The following is a 21,604-nucleotide window of genomic DNA, read 5'->3' on the forward strand; positions in this document are numbered from 1 at the left end:
AAAAAAAAACAAATAGGGTAGAGGTTGTAGCTCAGTTAGAAGAGCATTGCCCCGAGAAGCCCTGGGTTCTGTTGCCAACATTGCATACTTGGCATAGTGGCACATGCTGGTAATCCCAGCACTTGAAAGCTGGCAGCAGGAGGATTAGAAGCTCAAGTTCATCCTTAGCTACACAGCAAGTTCAAGGCTACCCCGAGTGGCATGATACTGCCTCAAAAAGAAAGAAAGAAAGAAAGAAAGAAAGAAAGAAAGAAAGAAAGAAAGAAAGGGAAAGAAAATCACCACTGTTGTCAGAGGCCACTCATTTTTTCCCAGTCACCCAGACCCAAAATAATCACACGAAACAATATTATTTTGTAATACTGTTTTTGCCAATAGCTTAAGCATATGGCTAGCTAGCTCTTATATCTTAAATTAACCCATTTCTATTAATCTGTGTATTGTCGTGAGGATGTAGCCTACTGGTAGGGTTCCATCCATCAGGCATCTGTCCAGTTGTGGCTTCATAGCTTCTCTTTGACTCTGCCTACTCTCTCTCTACATCTCTGATCAGATTTCCTACCTGGATTTACTCTGTTAAGCCATTGGCCGAAAGCAGCTTCTTTATTAACCAATGGCAATAAAACATTTTCATAGCATAGATCACCTCCCACATTACCTCCCCTTTTCTGTCTAAATAAAAAGGAAGGTTTTAACTTTAGCATAATAAAATTAGATATAAAAAAAAGTTATCAAGCCAGGCGGTGGTGGCGCACGCCTTTAATCCCAGCACTCGGGAGGCAGAGGCAGGTGGATCTCTGTGAGTTCGAGGCCAGCCTGGTCTACAACAGCTAGTTCCAGGACAGGAACCAAAAGCTACGGAGAAACCCTGTCTCGAAAATCAAAAAAAAAAGTTATCAAGCAAGAATTATAGTTACAATATTTATGTCTACTTTATCTTTTATCATAACTAAGGAAAAATATAACTATCTATTCTTCAACTCCATCAAAGAACCTAGAAGGATATTACCTAAGTAAACAAGAAGTAAATTGTAAGCAACTTCTAAAACTCTAATTGATAGAGACATCTCGCTGCCTGTACAGTCACCCAAAGTTCTTCTGTAACATTGGGGTACCTATCTTCAGCCTAGAGGCCCATAATATCTGGCAGGCCTTTCAATGAAGCAGGAAATTTGAAGATCTCTTATGCCATGTACTGGCAAAGTTCATCAATTGCTTTCTTCTGTGTCCTGGAAAATGTCTGGCAGGCTCTTTCATGAAGCAGGAACCCTGAAGAACTGTCTCACCTTTAGGCAAGTTCAGCAGTAATTTTTCTGTGGGTCCTGCATGTCCAGTTCATAGAGCATAATATTAAACAGTCCAGGCAAGAGTAGTTTCTTGCTCAAATGGCCAGCAAACTCCATAAGGAGCCTCTTCAATGCCCATTATCCTCTTTAATTGGTGCTGCTAGGAGCAGATGTGTCTCACTGTCATGAAAAGTCCTAAATTCTTAAAGAATTTTAAATGCCATATTCTGAAATATTTGAAAGGTTTGAAGACTACCTATTTATCTGAAATATATCTCTGTACATCTAGAAAATCTAGATAACATGACTATAAGCTTGACTATTACAGATGACTATCTATTAACCTGTACTTCTTAATTATACATTACATTTTTAAAGGAGCTACACAAACACAATACTGTAAATCAAGAGCAGAAATATACATATAACAAAATTGACCTTAAATTTATATTAATAAACCAAGATCCATACTAATGCAAATCTCTATAGCATATCCCCCTTAAAATGTAAGCAAGCACTTAGAAGCAATATTTGAGGAATTTGGGCATAGTTCTTTCTAAACTGCTTCCTGCTTTTTGTTGGACAAAGTAACTTTTGGGGGTGTTCGTGGTGAACTTTCAGGGGTCTTGATCTGTCAAACCACATTAGCCTGGAAGGAATCCACAGGTTATCATCTTCTGTAGAAACAAAAGAAGAACCTTTTTTCCAAAGCAACATATCCTTAGACCCAAATTTTGAAGTCAAGATACCTTTAAAATATATATGTTGGTTTAGATTAGCAGCCCATACAATGAAATGTCTCTCTGTACTTAGCTCATTCACAGTAAAAAAAAAAAAAATTAAAAAAATATACATAATCCAGACTCTCTCTATATATATATTCCATTTTTGCATGGCTTATTTTTCTTTACTCCTTTTAACTATGACTGTCTTTACTCTGTCTCTTAAAGACTTTGTTTTATTTTTTTAAAACCATTTACTTTTTTAAAATAAATATTTCTTCTCTCTCCCAAGCCTATGTACATTTATCCAATACTGTGACCCATTTAGAGGCATTTTCCATCTTAATTTGCCTTTATTGCATATCTGTAATAATTGTCTGACCAGAAGCACTTTTAAAATGGTAAGCAGCTTGGTCTCAGTGGCCCTTGATGCTGGCTCCACCTCTCTCAGGCTTTTATTATGGTGGAGGTAGCTCACCACTGGCTCTGGGACTGCTGGGTGGGAGCCATACTCACCACCTCAACTCTGGGTAGCATCATGCAGCATATAATCCATTTTTATCTGAGTAAAAATTAAATTTTCCATGCAGTGCACTGCGTGGCTTGGAAATATCTCTGTATATGATGGTAGGAATCCACCATGCTCTCCTGCTTGTGCACTGCTAGCCAACCCCATCCTGCTGCCTGCCTAGGCAGGGAACACTGAGCCTCAGGCATGGTCCCAGCTACTTTCTCCAGACCCTGAGTGGGCACAAAAACATCCAGACCCTAAGTGAGTAGAGGGCATCAGTCCCAAAAGTTTCAGACCACATTAGTGTGCCAATCTTTTGTCAGAGGCCACTTGTTTTGTTTCTGGTTGCCCAGACCCAAAATAATCACACAGAAACTATATTATTTGTAATACTGTTTGGCCAATAGTATAAGTGTATTGCTAGCTAGCTCTTATATCTTAAATTAACCCATTTCTATTATTCTGTATATTGCCATGTGGTTGTGGCCTACTGGTAAGGTTTCATCCATCTGGAGTCTGTCTCTTGCATCTGTCTCCTGCGGCGCCTCCATGGCTTCTCTTTGACTCCACCTATTCTCTCTCTACATTTCTGTCCAGATTTCCAGCCTGGCTTTACTCTGTTAAGCCATTGGCTGAAAGCATCTTTTTTATTAACCAATCAAATAAAACATATTTACAAGCATAGATCACCTCCACATCACACCACCAGTAAGAGTAGTAGTAGTAGTAGTGACTGGAGAGATTGCTCAGTGGTTAAGAGCGCTGGCTGCTCGTCCAGAGGACCAGGGTTCAATTCTCAGCACCCACATAGCAGCTCACAACTGTCTGTAACTCTAATTCCAGGGGAGCCTACATCCTCATACAGACATGCATACAAACAAAACACCAATGCCCAAAAATAAAAATAAATAATTAAAAATAATAATAATAAATGAAGGGAATATAAAAGAAAGATTATAGATGTAGAAGGAAGGTCAACTAGAATTTAGTTTTCAGTAAGCAGATGTGGGCAATTTACCTAACATCTCTGAACCTCAGTTTATTCATCTATAAAGTAAAGCAAATACTTTCTATTTTGTGATGATTTCAACCAATGTACATTATTCATTAATTCAATGCCTACAAAAATAATTTTTTATAAATGTAATTTATTTATAGATAAAAATCTATACTTTAACCTCTTGAGTGTGTGTGTGTGTGAGTGATGAATCTGATCATCGAAAACAGAAGTTGAAAAAGACATAGGCTATACATGGCCATACTGATTTCCTTTGTCAAGCCAGGTGTAGTGATACTTATCAGTGATCTTAACACTGAGGAGGTTGAGGCAAGATACCCCCAGTTCAAGGCCAGCACGAAGTACATAACAAAACTCTGTATCCAAAAAAGATTCTTTTTAAATTTCATGTGTAGACCCAGGGCTCCAGTTAGATATACAAGGAAGCCCCGCACCCTCTTTTTTGACAGAAGGACCTTATGCTGGGGAAGACAGTTCTACTGATCACATTGCCTTTGCTGACGCTCACCTGTTCCGTGACTTGATCCCTTTGTGAGCTTTTTGGTATTGTAACATTTATTTATTATTGTGTGTGAGTGACATAAGGGTACATGCTGTGGTGTAGATGAGGAAATCAGGACAACTTTGTGGAGTTGATTTTTCCCTTCTAACTTTACATGGGTTCTGGGGACCCAAATCAGGTTGGAGAGGCTTGTGTAGAAAATGCTTTAATCCACTGAAGCATCTTGTTACCGCCTCCCTGTCCCCCCCCCACACACACTACCCCTGATTTAAGACAAGCTTTTATTGCCCAGGCCGGCCTTGAACTCAAGACATTCATTCCGACATTCATTCCTCCAGTGCCAGCCTGTCGAGTGCTGGAATGATAAGCGTGAGCCTTGGGCTCTCTGTGTGATGTTGACCCAACCCTAGTGATGAGCTCTGCCTGGGTATGGATAGAGACTTGGGATTTGGAGTGGAAAGAAAACAGAATGGAGGCTGGGCAGTGGTGATGGTCACTTTTAATCCCAGCACTTGGGAGGCAGAAGCAGGTAGATCTCTGTGAGTTTGAGGCCAGCCTGGTCTACAGAGTGAGTTCCAGGACAGCTAGGGCTGTTACCCAGAGAAACCCTGTCTCGAAAAACAAAACGAAAAGAAAAGAAAAGAGGATGGAGATGAAGTCCATGTCACAAGAGAGGAACGCTGGAGCCTAAGTTTTCAGCCTCGGAACATGAAGCCACAGACCTATTTCCCATTGTCCCCTTCTGTCTCAAGGGACTCTTCAAAGTGTTTGCTGCTGCATCTCTTACCTCATCTCCCGCCTCTTCACCGCTCCCACCCCCCAAACCCCGCCACAGCTATCTCCAAGTTTTTTCCTCTCTCTAGACTCACTAGAGAGATAAAGGCCGGTTACCACCTTCCTGTCAGTGGCCCAGGTTAGCAATGAAGAACCAGGAGCTCTCTAGTAGTCTCTGGAAGCCTAGTCACTGCCCCCTGCTAAACGTTCGCTAGAGCATCATTACAGAGATGGCTCCTAGACTCCAGTTTTCAGCTTAGTGTTTGACGATGCAGGCCAAATGGATTTGGAGCCTGTATTCTGATTTAAGCCGAATTTATCCTTTATTATTTGAAAGACTCTAACAAGTTTGTTTTTTAATGTTTTCCCGTCAGCACATTATTATTTATTGTTCTTAATACCTTGGGGCTCCTCGAAGACAGTCTTAAATTTCAACGTTGGCAAGTAAACAAATGTTTCCTAATAACATCTTCAGGCAAGCACCCAAAGGTCTCATTTTCAACATGATGTTTGGGTCCCCCTAATTGTTCTTTAGGATTGTGCCTAACCACATTTTATAATCACCAAAAAAAGAAACTCTTAGACATAACGTTGCTTCACAATTTATTTGTTCTTCTTAATCACCCTGTGCAGACAAAATAAAAAACAAAGGCAGAGACAAGTAGGTTTAAATACGGCATCATTTGAACTCTAAAGAGATGAGCTCGCATAGGCTGTGTTGGGGATTCACATGACAGCTGTTCAGAGGCAGCTTCTCCCTGTTCCCAAGAGCGTAAGTGTGTCCAGAGGGGCAGTCCATGGGTTGGGTGGAGAAACACAGGTAGTCTGTGTGGTCCCATAGGAACATCCATGGCTTCCAATTTTTCTATTACAATTTACAGAATCTGCTAGAAAGTATCTTTAATGTTGAGGTTGGTGCTGAATACCCTCTTTTAGAAAAAAGAAGATTTATTTTATGTGTATGAGTGTTTTGCCTGCGTGTTTGTAAATGCACTGTGTGCATACTTGGTACCCATGGAGGCCAGAGGGTGCGCAGATTCCCTGGAAAGGGAGTCATATAGGATAGTACATTGCCTTGTGGGTGCTGGGAACACCCAGGTCCTCTGCAAGAGCGGCAAGTGCTCTTAGCCAGAGGCATCTCCAGACCCCTGAGATCTTCATCTGTCTCCCTCACCTGGGACTCCAGAGATTATTTACCTCTCTTCCTCTATGACCAAGAGGAAGGCTGCACAGGCAACCTTTATAATGACAAGGCAAGGAGATTGGCACCCATTACTGTTTAGTCACGAAAAGGTGGCCCATGGTGCTCAGCCTCCAGAGGCTAGGAAGGATGGGCTAGAGCTGTGTGCCCAGCTCGTGGGTTTCTGACACAGAGGCTCCCGCAAGCAAGCGCAGTCTTGCCTTACGTCACCGAACGTGTACTGAGTAGCGTGCTTCCCTATTAGATTCCTTCACGCCCAGACCTTCCACTTGTCTCTCGGCTAATTTAGGGGGAAAAAATCCATCTTTTCACATCAGTATCTATCTCACGATCCCCGTGAGTCAGTTCACGCGGGAGCTTGTTTGTTTTTACATACGTCTCTCTAGAGTTTCCAGATACCTGGATGACGATGATACAGAGGTGTGGACTGTACACTGTCCTGGCGCTTGCTCCTTGCCTGCCTTGCCTGATGGTTCCCATGGTAACGCTGGCTTGAGCTCTGCGTGAAGCCACATGGATTATCTAACTAAATGATCACATGAGACCTCTGAGATTATAAATGTGTTATGAGCATTTAAAGAATGACTTTGCTACCAGTGTTAGCCCATTGGTGCTGCCGTAACAGCAGCTGTGGGTGAGTAGTTGAAACACGACAGACACTTGTGTCTCACCATTTTGGAAGCAGAAAAATTAGCAGCTTTGGTGTCTGCTGAGGGCTGCTTTCTGTTTCATGGACGGGACCCTCTCACCGGGTCCACATGTGGCCCAAGAGGAAAGAGGGCCATTCCTAGGGGCTCTGGACCTGTTTGCTAATCACTTCCCCAAGTCCCATTTCTAAATCATTGTAAGGATCAGATTTTGATGTATGAATTTGGGGGAGATATAACCTTCAGGCCATTGCAACACCTCTTCAAAAAAAATATTTTAGCAGTGTTTTGAAAGTTCTGATAGGAAGATTGTGAGTTTGAGGCTAGTCTGGGCTCCAGAAGCCATACCCTGTCTCAAAAAAGAAAAGGTTTTGTTTTTTAATCAATCGACATACTTTCTGTAGTTGTCACGGTTCCATCATCATCTGCAACCTTTCCTCCTGTTCCTCTCATTAGCCGGGTTACAAAGGCTGGTTCATCGCGCCGCCATTGTGGAGACATCTGTTCATCCCTGCTTACTCGCACTGAGGTTTCCGCGTCCTCAAGCAATGCTTGTTTGTTTCTTACAGAAAGGAGGTCATGCCATAGACTGTGAGCCGACACTCACAGGTCTGGCTGTACAACTATGAGCTGTTTTTCTAGTGTTGGAGACTTTTGCTGGTTAGTCTAGACTTGGCTTTTCTGATTTAGTTAGGCCTTTATGTGGCTCATGGGGTTAAGAGTACAATCTTCGTGAATGTATACATTCATTTCTTTATGCATTTAGCCATACCAAAATATTTATTGATTACCTTTTGTAGACAGTGTGTTAGGTACTGGAGACAGGACAAAGAATAATAGGTGTAAGGTCTTTGCCCCATGGAGCTTATTAGAAAAACATATTCTAAATAAATAATAATGCTAAATATTAACTGTAATTGTTATGCTGGTATGGCAAACATTTTCTTCCTAAACTTGTTTAATATTGAATAATTATTTTCTTTCAAGTGAGTCTGTTCCATAAAAACTAGCTTTTTTTCCGTAGTATGATTATTCATTGCTGCTTCTAGTCGTTGAAACCATTCATTGATTCAATCAATCAATATTAAACTACTTATCAGGATCCTTGCTAAGCTTTCAGAGTACAAACATGAAATGACAAGATTCCTATCTTCGAGAGTCACAGTGTGTTTGATTGCATGCTGTATTTGTTATGAAACTTCTATTGGGACATATACAATGGAAGCAATTTAAAGAAGGAAGGTTTTGTTGACTCAAAATGAGGGTGAGCATGAAGTGGCTGGCCACATCATTCACAGTCAGGAAGCAGAGAAAGGGGAATGCCAATGCTCTGCCCACTTTCCCCTTTCTATGCAGTCCAAGATTCCAGCTCGTGATATGGTACCATTCACATTTAGGGTAAGTTTCCCCGAAGAAACTTTTCTGGAAGACTTCTAGGTAATCATAAACTCAGTCAGCTGGATAATGAAGGTTAAATATAATCAGTCTCTCCCGTGTTTCCTTGATCCCCTCAGATATCAATTTGTCTCAATATTCTATCTCTGATTCTGAAATCTCATTTTCATCTCATGATGCAAAAGTCATTTAGTCCATCTCTAGAACTCCCCAGTCTTCAACAGTCCAAACACTGTTTAAAAATCCAAATTCCAAAGACCTTTCTAAGATTGGAGGCAAATGTCTTAACTGTGAGCACCACAAAACAAAATCAAATGACATACTTCTGTTACAAAATTGCAGAGTAAATGTTCCCATTCTGAAAGTGAAGCATAGGGTCACAGCAAGGAAAGACTGGACCCAAGTAATATTAGTACTTAGCAGGGCAAACATCAAACCTGAAACTCCATGTCTGACATTGTGGGTTTCTGACAAAATCTTCTGTGCTCCAAGGGCCTTGAACAGCCTCTCTGCAGAAAGCACACGTGACCTCTCTTTTGGCTGGCTCCATTTCTATGGTGGCTGTCCCATGGTCTTAGCATCTCCAAATCCTGAGGTCTCCACTGCAGCTTGGGCTTCTTCACCTTCATGAGATGACCTTGCACAACCTCCTTGCAGGGACTCTAACACTACTACACATTGACCTCAGTGGCTTTCTGGAACCTTGGTGCAAGCTTCCATGGCCCTGTAGCTTTTATATTTTGCATGTGTGTAGAACCTAAACCATGTGGATGGCCCTGAAACTTGAGATAAAGTCTGGCTACCCATGATCACGTGTGCAGTGCTTCTTCATACCTTGGTGGCTGGACCAGAGAAAACACTTCCCTTGGAGTTGTTTCTGGCAGAGACTCCTTTACTGGTATTCTTAGTTTAGGCTCTCCATTAAAATTAGTTTGCATTTTCACAAATTGGAACCTCCTGTAAGTGGGACTTGGTCCTTGGAACACGATTTATATTGTCATAGTGCAGAGCACAAGGTATCTTTTCAGCGGTACCAATTTAACAATGCTTTCTCTGCCCCCACATTGCCTGCAACTTTAAACCTATGCACACAGCACTTAGACACCAGCCCTGCACACTGCTCCCCCGCTGTGCACAGCACTTACACACCAGCCCTGCACACTGCTCCCCCGCTGTGCACAGCACTTACACACCAGCCCTGCACACTGCTCCTCTGTGCACAGCACTTACACACCAGCCCTGCACACTGCTCCTCCTCTGTGCACAGCACTTACACACCAGCCCTGCACACTGCTCCTCCTCTGTGCACAGCACTTACACACCAGCCCTGCACACTGCTCCTCTGTGCACAGCACTTACACACCAGCCCCGCACACTGCTCCTTCCTCTGTGCACAGCACTTACACACCAGCCCTGCACACTGCTCCTCCTCTGTGCACAGCACTTACACACCAGCCCCGCACACTGCTCCCCCGCTGTGCACAGCACTTACACACCAGCCCTGCACACTGCTCCTTCCTCTGTGCACAGCACTTACACACCAGCCCTGCACACTGCTCCTTCCTCTGTGCACAGCACTTACACACCAGCCCTGCACACTGCTCCTCCTCTGTGCACAGCACTTACACACCAGCCCTGTACACTGTTCCTCTGTGCACAGCACTTACACACCAGCCCCACACACTGCTCCTCTGTGCACAGCACTTACACACCAGCCCTGCACACTGCTCCTCCTCTGTGCACAGCACTTACACACCAGCCCTGCACACTGCTCCTCTGTGCACAGCACTTACACACCAGCCCTGCACACTGCTCCCCCGCTGTGCACAGCACTTACACACCAGCCCTGCACACTGCTCCTCCTCTGTGCACAGCACTTACACACCAGCCCTGCACACTGCTCCTCTGTGCACAGCACTTACACACCAGCCCCGCACACTGCTCCTCTGTGCACAGCACTTACACACCAGCCCTGTACACTGATTCTCCTGCTGTGCACAGCACTTACACACCAGCCCTGCACACTGCTCCTCCGCTGTGCACAGCACTTACACACCAGCCCTGCACACTGCTCCTCCCGCTGTGCACAGCACTTACACACGGTCCCTGTACACTGCTCCTCCCGCTGTGCACAGCACTTACACACGGTCCCTGCACACTGCTCCTCCGCTGTGCACAGCACTTACACACCAGCCCTGCACACTGCTCCTCCTCTGTGCACAGCACTTACACACCAGCCCTGCACACTGCTCCTCTGTGCACAGCACTTACACACCAGCCCCGCACACTGCTCCTCTGTGCACAGCACTTACACACCAGCCCCGCACACTGCTCCTCCCGCTTTGCACAGCACTTCAACACAGTGGAGACCAGCTGCTGTGCCTGCGTTTTCAGTTCCCTAATGAAGACGTTGGGGATTTGGAGGCAGGGTATTTTCCGTGGAAGGCCATCTTTTCTGTAATTTCTCATCTGGCTTGAAACACTGTTTTGGAAAAGTGCCATTTTTTCAACATCATATTTCCCTGGGGGTCATTCGGGGATGTGCTTAGTGGCCTGCGGGGTGCCCTTGTACTTTGTGAGTTTTCGCTGGGAAGATGAGAAGAAAGTAGCAATGGTTTGAGGTTCTGTAAACACTGCCTGGTCCCTTGGCAGCTGGGTATGTGCTGGCTCACTGGAAAGGGCTGTGGTTCAGCTGGCCAGCTGACTGTCTTTAGGGGTCAGAGTCCTCTTCGCTCTTCTGTTTCAAAGGTCAGCCAGCTAAATTTCACTATCATTTTCCGTTCATCAGCTCACTATCCATGACTTTTATGCATGGTTAGATTAATCCATTATTAGTTTAAATTATTTCAATCCATATGCAGTAGGACATGTATTTGTTTTCTTAACAGGAGTTAAGGGACCGCTGTCCTGACGCCAGCCTCAGAGAAATATGCCATGTGGTTTGATGTAGTAAGACTGGCTAGTACTGCACTGTTTCAGCTGGGGATCCAGAGCACAGGAGAATAGAGGAGGTGAGGTAACTGGTCCAAGTCTCAGACAGACAAGAGTGGTGTCACACTCCTAATCCCAGTACGCGGGAGGTGGAAGATCACCGTGAGTTAGACTCTAGCCTGAGCTACACAGCAAGATCCAGGCCAGCCTAGGCTACAGAGTAAAATTCTGTCTCAGAGGGAGAAAAACGTCTCTGAGGTAATGGGGGGAAATATATTTCTTTTTTTTAAAAGATTTATTTATTAAGAATACAATGTACTGCTGGCAAGGAAGGCACCAGATCTCATTACAGATGGTTGTGAGCCACCATGTGGTTGCTGGGAATTGAACTCGGGACCTCTGGAAGAACAACCAGTGCTCTTACCCTCTGAGCCATCTCTCCAGCCCCGAAAATATATTTCTTAATATTTAGTGTTTTCTGATCTATAGTTGTATAACCATTGTCTTCTTGTCCTTCTGTCACATTGACTTTGTCTCCCTGGCATGCTGCTCGATTGAAAGCTTAGATGGTTAGCAATGAAGCTGTGGCATGATGAGGTCTTAAGGAACATAGGGGGGCATAGGAGGTCCTTCTTCCTATGTGTTGCTTGTATTGGTTAATGAATAAAGAAACTGCCTTTTCCTGGTAGAGGCAGAACTTAGGTAGGCAGAGAAGACAGGACTGAATTCTGGGAGGAAGAAAGTGGAGGGAGAGAACCACCATGGAGCCACCAGAGTCAGACATAATGAATCTTATCTGGTAAGCCATTGCCATGTGGCGATACACAGATTAACAAAAATGGGTTAAATTAAGATGTAAGAATTAGCCAATAAGAAACTAGAGCTAATGGACCAAGCAGTAATTTAATTACTGCAGTTTCTGTGTGATTTTTGGGGGGCTAAGCAAGCCGGGTGTCTGGGACGAACAAGTGGGCCCTCCTCCTACAATAGGGTTGTTGCCTCAATCCCTGAGAATACATCAGTGGCCAAAGACAAGATCTTAAGCACTAGAAAGTGTTGGGGCGTTCAGATTAGACAGATGTTTGCCCCTCGCTGACTATGAAACCTTAGGCTCATTTCTTCATTTCTCTGAGCCTTCATTTTCTTATTTGTGAGAGGGGAAAATAGTACATGTGGCTGTGGGGTGAGAGGGTTCATCTTGACTGGCAGCTTGACTGGACTGAGAGATGCCCAGACGATGAGTAAAGCGAGCCCCTGGGGGTGTGGGTGAGGGAGCTTCCCGAGGCAGTTTAGATGAGGAGGGTGCCGACTGAACCTAGTGGTTTCACCCACTGAGGGCTTCCATTCTGAACAGATTATCAAGTGGTGGAGACCATGGAGGTGGCCCCTTTGTTGGGAGAAATTGCTTGCTGTGGATGTGTATGTCTTGGTCCAGCCTCCTCCTGTTATTTCTCTCTGCTTCCTGGCTATAACAAGGTTTTCTTCTCCACTTTCTTCCTCTGTGATGTTCTGCCTCACTCTCCAGGGCCCAGAAACAAAGCAGTTAGTCAAGCATGGGCTGAGATCTCTGAAACTGGAATGTGTCATTGTTTCCCCAAGTGGTTTCGTGGGTGCTGTGTCACAGTGAGGAAAATGCTAACACAAAGATAACAAATGCCACGGCACATGTACAGCCCCATCTCAGTGGGACCGAGGAGGCTCCGAAGTCAGTTCCTTTAGGGATACTGAAAAGATCTCATCCGTAGCATCTCTTCCCTGAGCCCCAAAGACGGATGGAGACCAAAACACCACTTCTTTCTTCTTCAGTTCCAGTTGCGCTGAGAACATGTCAAAGACCAGGCGTGTGTTAAATATGTTCTTGTCTCTCAAGATTGCAAGCTCTGGAAGTCGAGATCAGGGTGCTAGTACGGTCAGGTTCTGGCGAGGATCCTTCCAGGATCTCCCTGGACACTAAGTGCTGGCTTTCCACGATGTCTTTTCATGGGCTGGAAAGAGCGAAAAAGCTTCCTGTAGAGCCTAAATCCTACTCATGAGGGATTCCATTCTCAATGACTTATCCGGTTCCCACAGATCCAGTCTCTTAATACCATCTCTGGTGGTTTGGAGGAGAATGTCTCCTACAGGCTCCCATAGTCGAACACTTGGACCAAGTTGGTGGTGCTGATCGGAGAGGTGACAGAGTCTTTAAGAGGTGGAAGATGTACATCATTGGGGGTGGACTTCGGTGTTTATAGCTTCACCCCCTTTACTACTCCCTCCCCCTTTTTCCTGTATGTGGATAAGACGTGGTCAGCCAGCTCCTGCTCTTATGTCCATGCCATGCCTTCCCAACCGTAATGCACTCTTCATCTCCCTCGAACCAAAGGCCAAAAGAAAGTCATGACATTTTGTCATAGCGACAGAAAGAAACCGGCACATTATCACTTGGCTGGGGGAAGCAGGGGTGGGGTGAGGGTAGCATATCAAGACATATATTAGGGAGGGAGTTGTTATTCAGCCCATACCAACCTTGATTATTGATAGAAAGCAATCGTGAGCTCTAATAGGAATGCCATATTTCATGGCTAGGTAGACAGGCTCCATCACAAGCAACATTTGATCAAGGCAGGCTCGTGCAAGCTGAGGTGGGAAGCAGGGTTAGGGAGAGGGCTGTGCAGAAGAGCAAGGCGATAGTCTTACTGTGAACAGACAGATACAGTGAGCGGGGAAGGTGGAGGTCGGCCAAGCATGGCTGTCTGTTCTTCGCCGGTGCATCAGTCTGATGTAGCTACTCATCTACAAGAGGAGGAACAAGAAGGAAGGTAGGAGGAGCCAGGAGAGTCACACCATAGAGAAGAAAGTTCCAGAGGCATTTCTCCCCTGACCCTTTTGTTTCCTGCTAATTACTTTGCAGAAACTCTGCTCATGGAAGCCACAGGTGCCAGGGCAGCCTCAGAGCACAAAAGGTTTGGGAGCAAAGTATATAGAAAGGGTGAAAATGTTGTGTGAGTCGTTGGCTCAGAGAAGTGTAGACAGCTTGAGTCAGGATAGAAGAGTCTGAGTTCAGAAGCAGAGCTCAGAGGTCTCAAGGGAGGAGGAACTCGCAGAGTCCTATTCTAAAGAGAAGCTGGAATTCCCAGTCGGTCGTGGAGGCAGGGAGAGTGGGCCACAGATTTCGGATGGATTTGGATCTGACTCAGGTGCTCTGGAGCCTGTATCTCCTGGAGATGGTTTTCCTTCATGACACCGGGTTATATACACTCTGCTCCAACCTCCAATCTTTAAAACATAAGCCTATTTTGTGATTATAAAGCTCTCACATGCTCAACATGAAAAATTCAGAAATGCAGAGGAATAGAAAGAAGAAAACAAAAATAACCTATAATCTCATCACATGGGAAAGCTAATGCTAACGCTGGCTGTATTTCTAGCCAGTCTTTCTCTTATGCATATGATTACATAGATAAGGTGGCTCTGTCTATATGGTTTAATTTCGCATGCTGATTTTTTTATACTTAAATGATAATATAATCATTTCCCCCATGTTATTAAGAGTTCTCTGTAATTAAGCATCATTTAAAATGACATTTTCCCCTGGTTTTAAGCACATCTGGACCAATTTCTACCAATTAATGAAAATCCCTAGAGAGACGTTTGTGGGGATTGGTGAATAGGATATTCCCAGAGGTGAGGGCTTTTCGGGGGGCCTGTGCATGCTCACCACTGTGAAGGACTTCTCGCAAAGATGTCTCACATTCCCAGCCGCTGATATCAGGGCGGAGCAGTGGCTGGTGCACAGCACCTTTGCGGTGCAAAGCAAAACCAGCCTGAGCCCATGCATGTGTGAAGCCCCTGTGTTCCCCTCCAGCACTGGTGGGAGAATGATATGCCTTCCTGTCCACCTTGTCACTGTTCCATACTCGAAAGAACCACTATGTTAGCCAGAGGGCTGCCATAACAAGACTCCATAGACTGGGTAGTTTAAATAGCAGAAATCCTTCATGGTTCTAGAAGCTGCCAGTACAAGACCAAAGTGTCAGCAAGCTTGGTTTCTGATTGTGATTTTCTTCTTTAAGCTGCACATAGCTACTTTCTTGCTAAGTCCCCATATGGTCTCTCTTAATTTGTTTATTTGGGGGTGCTGGGAGTCTAACCCAGCAAGGCAAGTGCTCTACTGTCAAACTCAACCCTGGCCCTGAACATCCTCGTGTTGGATAAGACCCCACCCTAAAGGCCTCGTTTTAGCTTAACTATCTCTTGAAAATGCTTATCTGCAAATAGCATTGTTTTCTGAGGTACTGGGGGTTAGGGCTTCAACATGCATTGGCTTGGGAGTGCACAAATCAATCCTTAATCACCGCGGGTCTCCAGCCATGGGGGAGTACTTGGGGGCTCTAGGTTAAGAGAACACAGCCGGGATATGTGATGGTAAACAAACCCCCACCTCCCAGAAAACAGTGCCATTACTGTACATCCCCACTGTCAGGAATCTGCGCTTTCCCAGCGTCCATCAGGCCACCAGCAGCGCAGGCACCAATTTCCTGACAGACAGGAGGCCTCAGTACTCAGGAAAATTCATGGAAGCACTCTATGACTGGGGCCCAGGAGGGCAAGGTCGGATCTGTGGAGGTCTGAGGGAACAGGCATCTAAGCCACTTACTCTGGAATCCACACTTCTCAAAGGGTGCCTTTATTTGTATTTTTGTGTGTATTTTTCTATATCTAGACGCTAGTGTTCGACATTTTTTTTATATGTGGTAATTTACTATGGAGTATTTGTAGTTGGGCCTCAAAGGTACTTTTTTCCCCCTCCGTACCAAAAAGGGCATTCTGAAATGTCAAAGTGAGACCCCATGAGACATTCTCCACCCACCCCCACCATCAATTTCTAAAAATGTTGGAGTTTCTTCCTCACTTAGGCTGCAGGCTCAGCCACTGAAATGCAGGCGGCAGAGGCGAGCTGCATCCGCGCGGGGCACTTCCATTCACCGTCTTCCCTTTCCCACTCCGTGTTTTAGGTTACAGCTGCTTCCTCAGTGCCGGCCTCAGAGTGGAGACCGTGGGACCAGCGCCACCGCTGCCGCCGAAGACTTCTGATGGACAAGAGGCACGAATGGCTCCTCGGCTGTTGTAAAGTCACTGCGATTTTCAGGGTCACTTCTTCCTGGAGCGTACCCATAATTCCCCTGATGGCTTTGTCACTCTAGCATATCATTTCTTTCACAAACGTCAGTAACCCGTCACCTTCCGAGGCTCTGCCTGACTTTTAATGAGAACCGCTGTAGACGTACAAGCACAAGCGTCAGGGTGGGTGCTGACAGTAGGTGAAGTCACTTGCCATCTGCATGACCCGCTTCCGCACTCTGCGGCTCTCCTCACTTGCTTCACAGTCCTGCTGCCCTGGCTTCGTACCCTGGCTCTTTAATCCAACAAGGAAGGTCACACACCAAATGGCTATTGTGTTTGTACTCAATGGGCATTCATTAACTACGTTCTCGTGCGCTACTGAACATGGGGGAGAAAGTTACTACATTATTATCAACGGATGATAGATCTGCCCGTTCTTTCTCTTACTTGAGGAGGACTGTTATTTAGTATTTTTCTTTCTCTTTTTCCTTCATTGTTTTCTTTATAACTGAGATAATCCCAGTAATAATTACAACTCCTGGTCTGGGATGTAACTCAATGAGAGAGACAATTTTTAGGTATGCTCTACCGTACATTCAATTTCCAGACCCCCAAGCTCTCTAAAAGAAAGAAAAAAAATGTAACAACTATAGCTACTACTTACTGACTTTATTTAAAGAGGAACCAAATCCTGGGGACTTAGAATGCCAAGCTTGTTCACCCTCCAAGAAGGGACTCAATCATTCATTTTCCAGGGAAAATAGCTCATTTCAGGTGATTGTTATCCTCAGGTGGGCCACTTTAAGTATAGGTTAATGGTGGTGTGGAATTCGTGTCCATTGAATATCTGTAACGAGCTGTGGTTTTGCACGCATGATTATTTATGGGCTAAGTACAATTATTATTAGGCCGTTTTGTCACTAGAAAATGAAGATTTAGAGAGATTAAGGGAAGCTTGGTGACTAGCCACCTTCCATTCATGCAACATACAACAAACATTATTGCATGCTTATTGCATGTCAGGCACTGTCACCGATGGAAGTGGCAGCCATAGCTAACTCAGGTAAGGTTTCTGTTCTCATGGAGCCTATACTCTTGTGAGAGACAAACAAGGGAACAGCAAACTCAAAGACAATATCATTTCAGATAGTGACTCGTGCTACAGGAAAAACAAGACAGGGTTACTGCTAGTTGTATTAGTTACTGTTCTGTTGCTACGACAAAATACCATGACCAAGGCAACCTACAAAAGAAAGCATGTAACTGGGCTGTATGGTTTCAGAGGATCAGTGATGCAACAAAGACTTGGCTGCAGGTATAGCTCGCTCAGAGCTCACATCTTAGTCTGCAAGCAGGAGGCAGAGAACTCACTGGGAATGGCACAAGTCTTTTGAAACCTCAATGCCTGCCCCTGTGATATAATTCCTTCAACAAGGCCACACCTCCTAATCCTCCCCCAAACAGCCACCAATTAAGAACCAAATATTTGAGTACCCAAGATTTATGGGGGACATCTTATTCAAGCCACCACCATAGTGATGATCAGGAATGGGGATAACCACCCAATGGACAGAGAATGAAGGAGACCTAAATGATGAGAAGTTGATTGTCATGGTTTGAATGAGAATGTCTGTAGAGGCTCAGATATTTGAATATGTGTCTGCTAAGTTGGTGGCATTGTTTAGGTAGGTTTAGGAGGTGTGGCCTTGCTGGAGGAAGTATGTCACTGTGTGGGTGGGGGTGAGATTTCAAAGCCACAAGCCATTCCCAGTTTGTGAATGCTTCCTGCTTATGGTTAGAGATATAAGTTCTCGGCTCTTGCTCCATCCATGTTTGTCATCTGCGGCTATGATTCCCTCATGAGATTCATTTTTTTTCTTTCATATGTGCATTCTTTTTGTTGTTGTTTATTTTTTTTTAGTTGTTGAAAAAAATTTCTGCCTCCTCCCCATTTCCCGTTTCCCTCCCCCTCCTCCCACACATCGTCGCCTCCCCCAACTCCCCTCCCTCTCTCCCCACTCCTCTCTCCCTCCCCCCACCCCATTCCCCCTCCCTCTCAAGACTGAAGAGCAGTCCAGATTCCCTGCTCTGCGGGAAGTCCAAGGTCCTCCCACTTCTATCCAGGTCCAGGAAGGTGAGCATCCAAACAGGCTAGGCTCCCACAAAGCCAGTTCATGCATTAGGATCGAAACCTAGTGCCATTGTCCTTGGCTTCTCATCAAGCATGGGATGAGACCGGACTCTCTGAACTTGGTGGATAATGAAGGCTGATGAGAAGCCTCATGAGATTCTTATCACTTTGGAACTGTAAGCCCAAACAAACTGTCTTCTGGAAGTTGCCTTGGTCATGGTGTTTTATCACAGCAATAGAAAAGTAGCTAAGACCGTGACAATACAAATACTTAGTGAGACCACAAATGTCAAGGTCCTAAGGGGCAGGAACAATAATTGACCTTGAACACACAACTGGGTTATCTAGTTTTGACTTCTTTTATAGCTATTGAGGTAATATTTGACATACTATAAGAGCTGCCTATTTAAATGTACAGCTCATTGTTTTAAAGGTATTTTCAGACTGGTACGTCTATCTCAACTACCCAATCCAGGACAATTTCCAGACCTGTGAAGAAGCCTTGTATTCACAGATGTCATGACTCATCCCAGTCCGTACGCTCGGGGAGCCACTAATCTACTACTGTCTGCCTCTCTGGATTTGCGCATTGTGAAGCTATGGCATGGCTAGTTCCTAACGTGTCATCTTCCATGACCAATTTCCTTCATTTAGCATAGTGTTTTCAAAGTTTCCCCCATTTGTAGTACTTACCAGTATGTCTGTGTTTATACAGTTATAGCAGATTTTGATTATCCATTCTTCAATTTATAAACATGGATTGCTTTCTCTTTATGTCCATTATACATATGCTGTTATGAACATTTACATACAAATATTTGTACATAATACAAATGTACACATTTTTATTTCTCTTGGTGTATATATATCTACACACACACACACACACACACACACACACACACACACACACACACGTACGTCTAGGAAAGAATGTCCAAGTGGCTATGTAGTTCAGCCTTTTCAGGACTCAGGACTCAGCATTATATAAAGATTTCAGTTTCTTTATAGTCTCACTAACAAGGGACATTCTTGTGGGTGTGAAGATGGTGTCTGCGGTTTTGACTTGTGCTTTCCTAATGAAAGCTAAGCATCTGTCTGCATGGGCGAATTGTATCAATTTTTCTGATAAATGATAAATGTTTATTCAGATTTCTTGCTGATGTTTTTCATTGGGTTATTATTTTTTTCTGAGACAAAGTTTCTCTACATAACAGTCCTGGCTGTCCTAGAACTCATTCTGTAGACCAGGCTGGCCTCAAACTCACAGAGAATCCACCTGTCTCTGCCTCCTGAGTGCTGAGGTTAAAGGTGTGCATTGCTACTGCCTGGGTCATTGGGTTATTCTTTTATGATAAAGTTTTGATAGGTTTTCTATACTCTGGATATAAGGTCCTTGTCATATATCTGCAAAGGCTTATCTGTAATTCTGTAATTTGCCCTTTTATTTTCTTGATCGTGTTCTTTGAAACCCAACAGTGTTTTTTTTTTTAATTATTCTTTGTTGTCAGAGGCTGTTTGTTTGTTCTCAGATGCCCTGACCTGAAATATTCACACAGAAACTGTATTAATTACAATACTGCTTGGCCAAAGCCTCTAGCATATTCCTAGCAAGATCTTTTTTTACATCTTAAATTAACCCATTTCTTGGGACCTCCTGAGACTGAGAAGCTTCTGTAAAGCAAAGGACACTGTCACTAAGACAGAAAGGCAACCCACTGACTGGGAGAAGATCTTCACCAACCCCGCAATTGACAAAGGTCTGATCTCCAAAATATATAAAGAACTCAAGAAACTAGACCGTAAAAGGCTACTCAACCCAATTATAAAATGACTCTCAACAGAAGAAGTTCAAATGTCCAAAAGACACTTAAGGTCATGCTCAACTTCCTTAGCGATCAGGGAAATGAAAATCAAGACAACTTTAAGATACCATCTTACACCTACCTGTCAGAATGGCTAAAATAAAAAACACCAAGGATAGCCTTTGCTGGAGAGGTTGTGGAGTAAGGGGTACACTCATCCATTGCTGGTGGGAATGCAAACTTGTGCAACCACTTTGGAAAGCAGTGTGGCGGTTTCTCAGGAAATTCGGCATCAACCTACCCATGGACCCAGCAATACCACTCTTGGGAATATACCCAAGAGAGGCCTTATCATACAACAAAAGTATATGCTCTATTATGTTCATAGCAGCATTGTTTGTAATAGCCAGAACCTGGAAACAACCTAGATGCCCTTCAATGGAAGAATGGATGAAGAAAGTATGGAAAATATACATATTAGAGTACTACTCAGCAGTAAAAAAACAAGGACTTCTTGAATTTTGCATGCAAATGGATGGAAATAGAAAACACTATCCTGAGTGAGGTAAGCCAGACCCAAAAAGAGGAACATGGAATGTACTCACTCATATTTGGTTTCTAGCCATAAATAAAGAACATTGAGCCTATAATTCATGATCCTAGAGAAGCTAAATAAGAAGGAGAACCCAAAGAAAAACATACAGGCATCCTTCTGAATATTAACCTTCATCGGGTTTGAAAGGAGACAGAGACAGAGACCCACATTGGAGCACCGGACAGAAATCTCAAGGTCCAAATCAGGAGCAGAAGGAGAGAGAGCACGAGCAAGGAACTCAGGACCACGAGGGGTGCACCCACACACTGAGACAATGGGGATGTTCTATTGGGAACTCACCAAGGCCAGCTGGCCTGGGTTTGAAAAAGCCTGGGATAAAACCGGACTCGCTGAACATAGCGGACAATGAGGACTACTGAGAACTCAAGAACAATGGCAATGGGTTTTTGATCCTACTGCACGTACTGGCTTTGTGGGAGCCTAGGCAGTTTGGATGCTCACCTTACTAGACCTGGATGGAGGTGGGTGGTCCTTGGACTTCCCACAGGTCAGGGAAACCTGATTGCTCTTTGGGCTGATGAGGGAGAGGGACTTGTTTGGGGAAGGGGGAGGGAAATGGGAGGCGGCGGCGGGGAAGAGACAGAAATCTTTAATAAATAAATTAATTAAATAAATAATAATTTTAAAAAATCAATAAAACAAAGAGCTGGGTCTTGGAACAGAAAAAAATTAACCCATTTCTATTAATCTGTGTATCACCACATGGCTGTGGCTTACAGGCAAGGTTCGGCACATCTGTCTACAGTGGTGGCTACATGGCTTCTCCCTGACTCTGCCTACCCTCTCTATATATCTTTTCCAGCCTGGCTATATTCTGTTAAGCCTTTGGCTGACAGCAGCTTCTTTATTCATTAACCAATAAAAGCAACACATATACAGAAGGACCTCCCTCACCAGTTCTTTGTGTTTATCTATGTGGGAGCACACCATGGTACACGCATGGGGGTCAGAAGACAACT

The 21,604-nt window shown here is 44.3% G+C and overlaps 1 protein-coding gene across 4 annotated transcripts in view; it reads left to right on the forward strand.

Moving 5' to 3' along the window:
* Positions 1 to 21,604, forward strand: part of LOC142838364 (uncharacterized) — a 169,731-nt gene that overhangs the window by 129,941 nt on the left and 18,186 nt on the right. For 2 of the 4 annotated variants that reach the window (XR_012908542.1, XM_075953749.1), the window contains one exon: positions 15,985 to 16,096. Coding sequence is in view for 1 of the 4 variants with exons in the window: in XM_075953749.1 (XP_075809864.1) it covers positions 15,985 to 16,096 (112 nt within the window). In the remaining 3 variants the exon portion in view is untranslated. Of the gene's footprint in view, positions 1 to 15,984; positions 18,228 to 19,735; positions 21,162 to 21,604 lie in introns of those variants that run through there. The other 2 variants (XR_012908540.1, XR_012908541.1) reach the window with 2 other exon arrangements.

This window comes from Microtus pennsylvanicus, chromosome 19, assembly GCF_037038515.1.
Source record: "Microtus pennsylvanicus isolate mMicPen1 chromosome 19, mMicPen1.hap1, whole genome shotgun sequence".
Lineage (NCBI taxonomy): Eukaryota > Metazoa > Chordata > Mammalia > Rodentia > Cricetidae > Microtus > Microtus pennsylvanicus.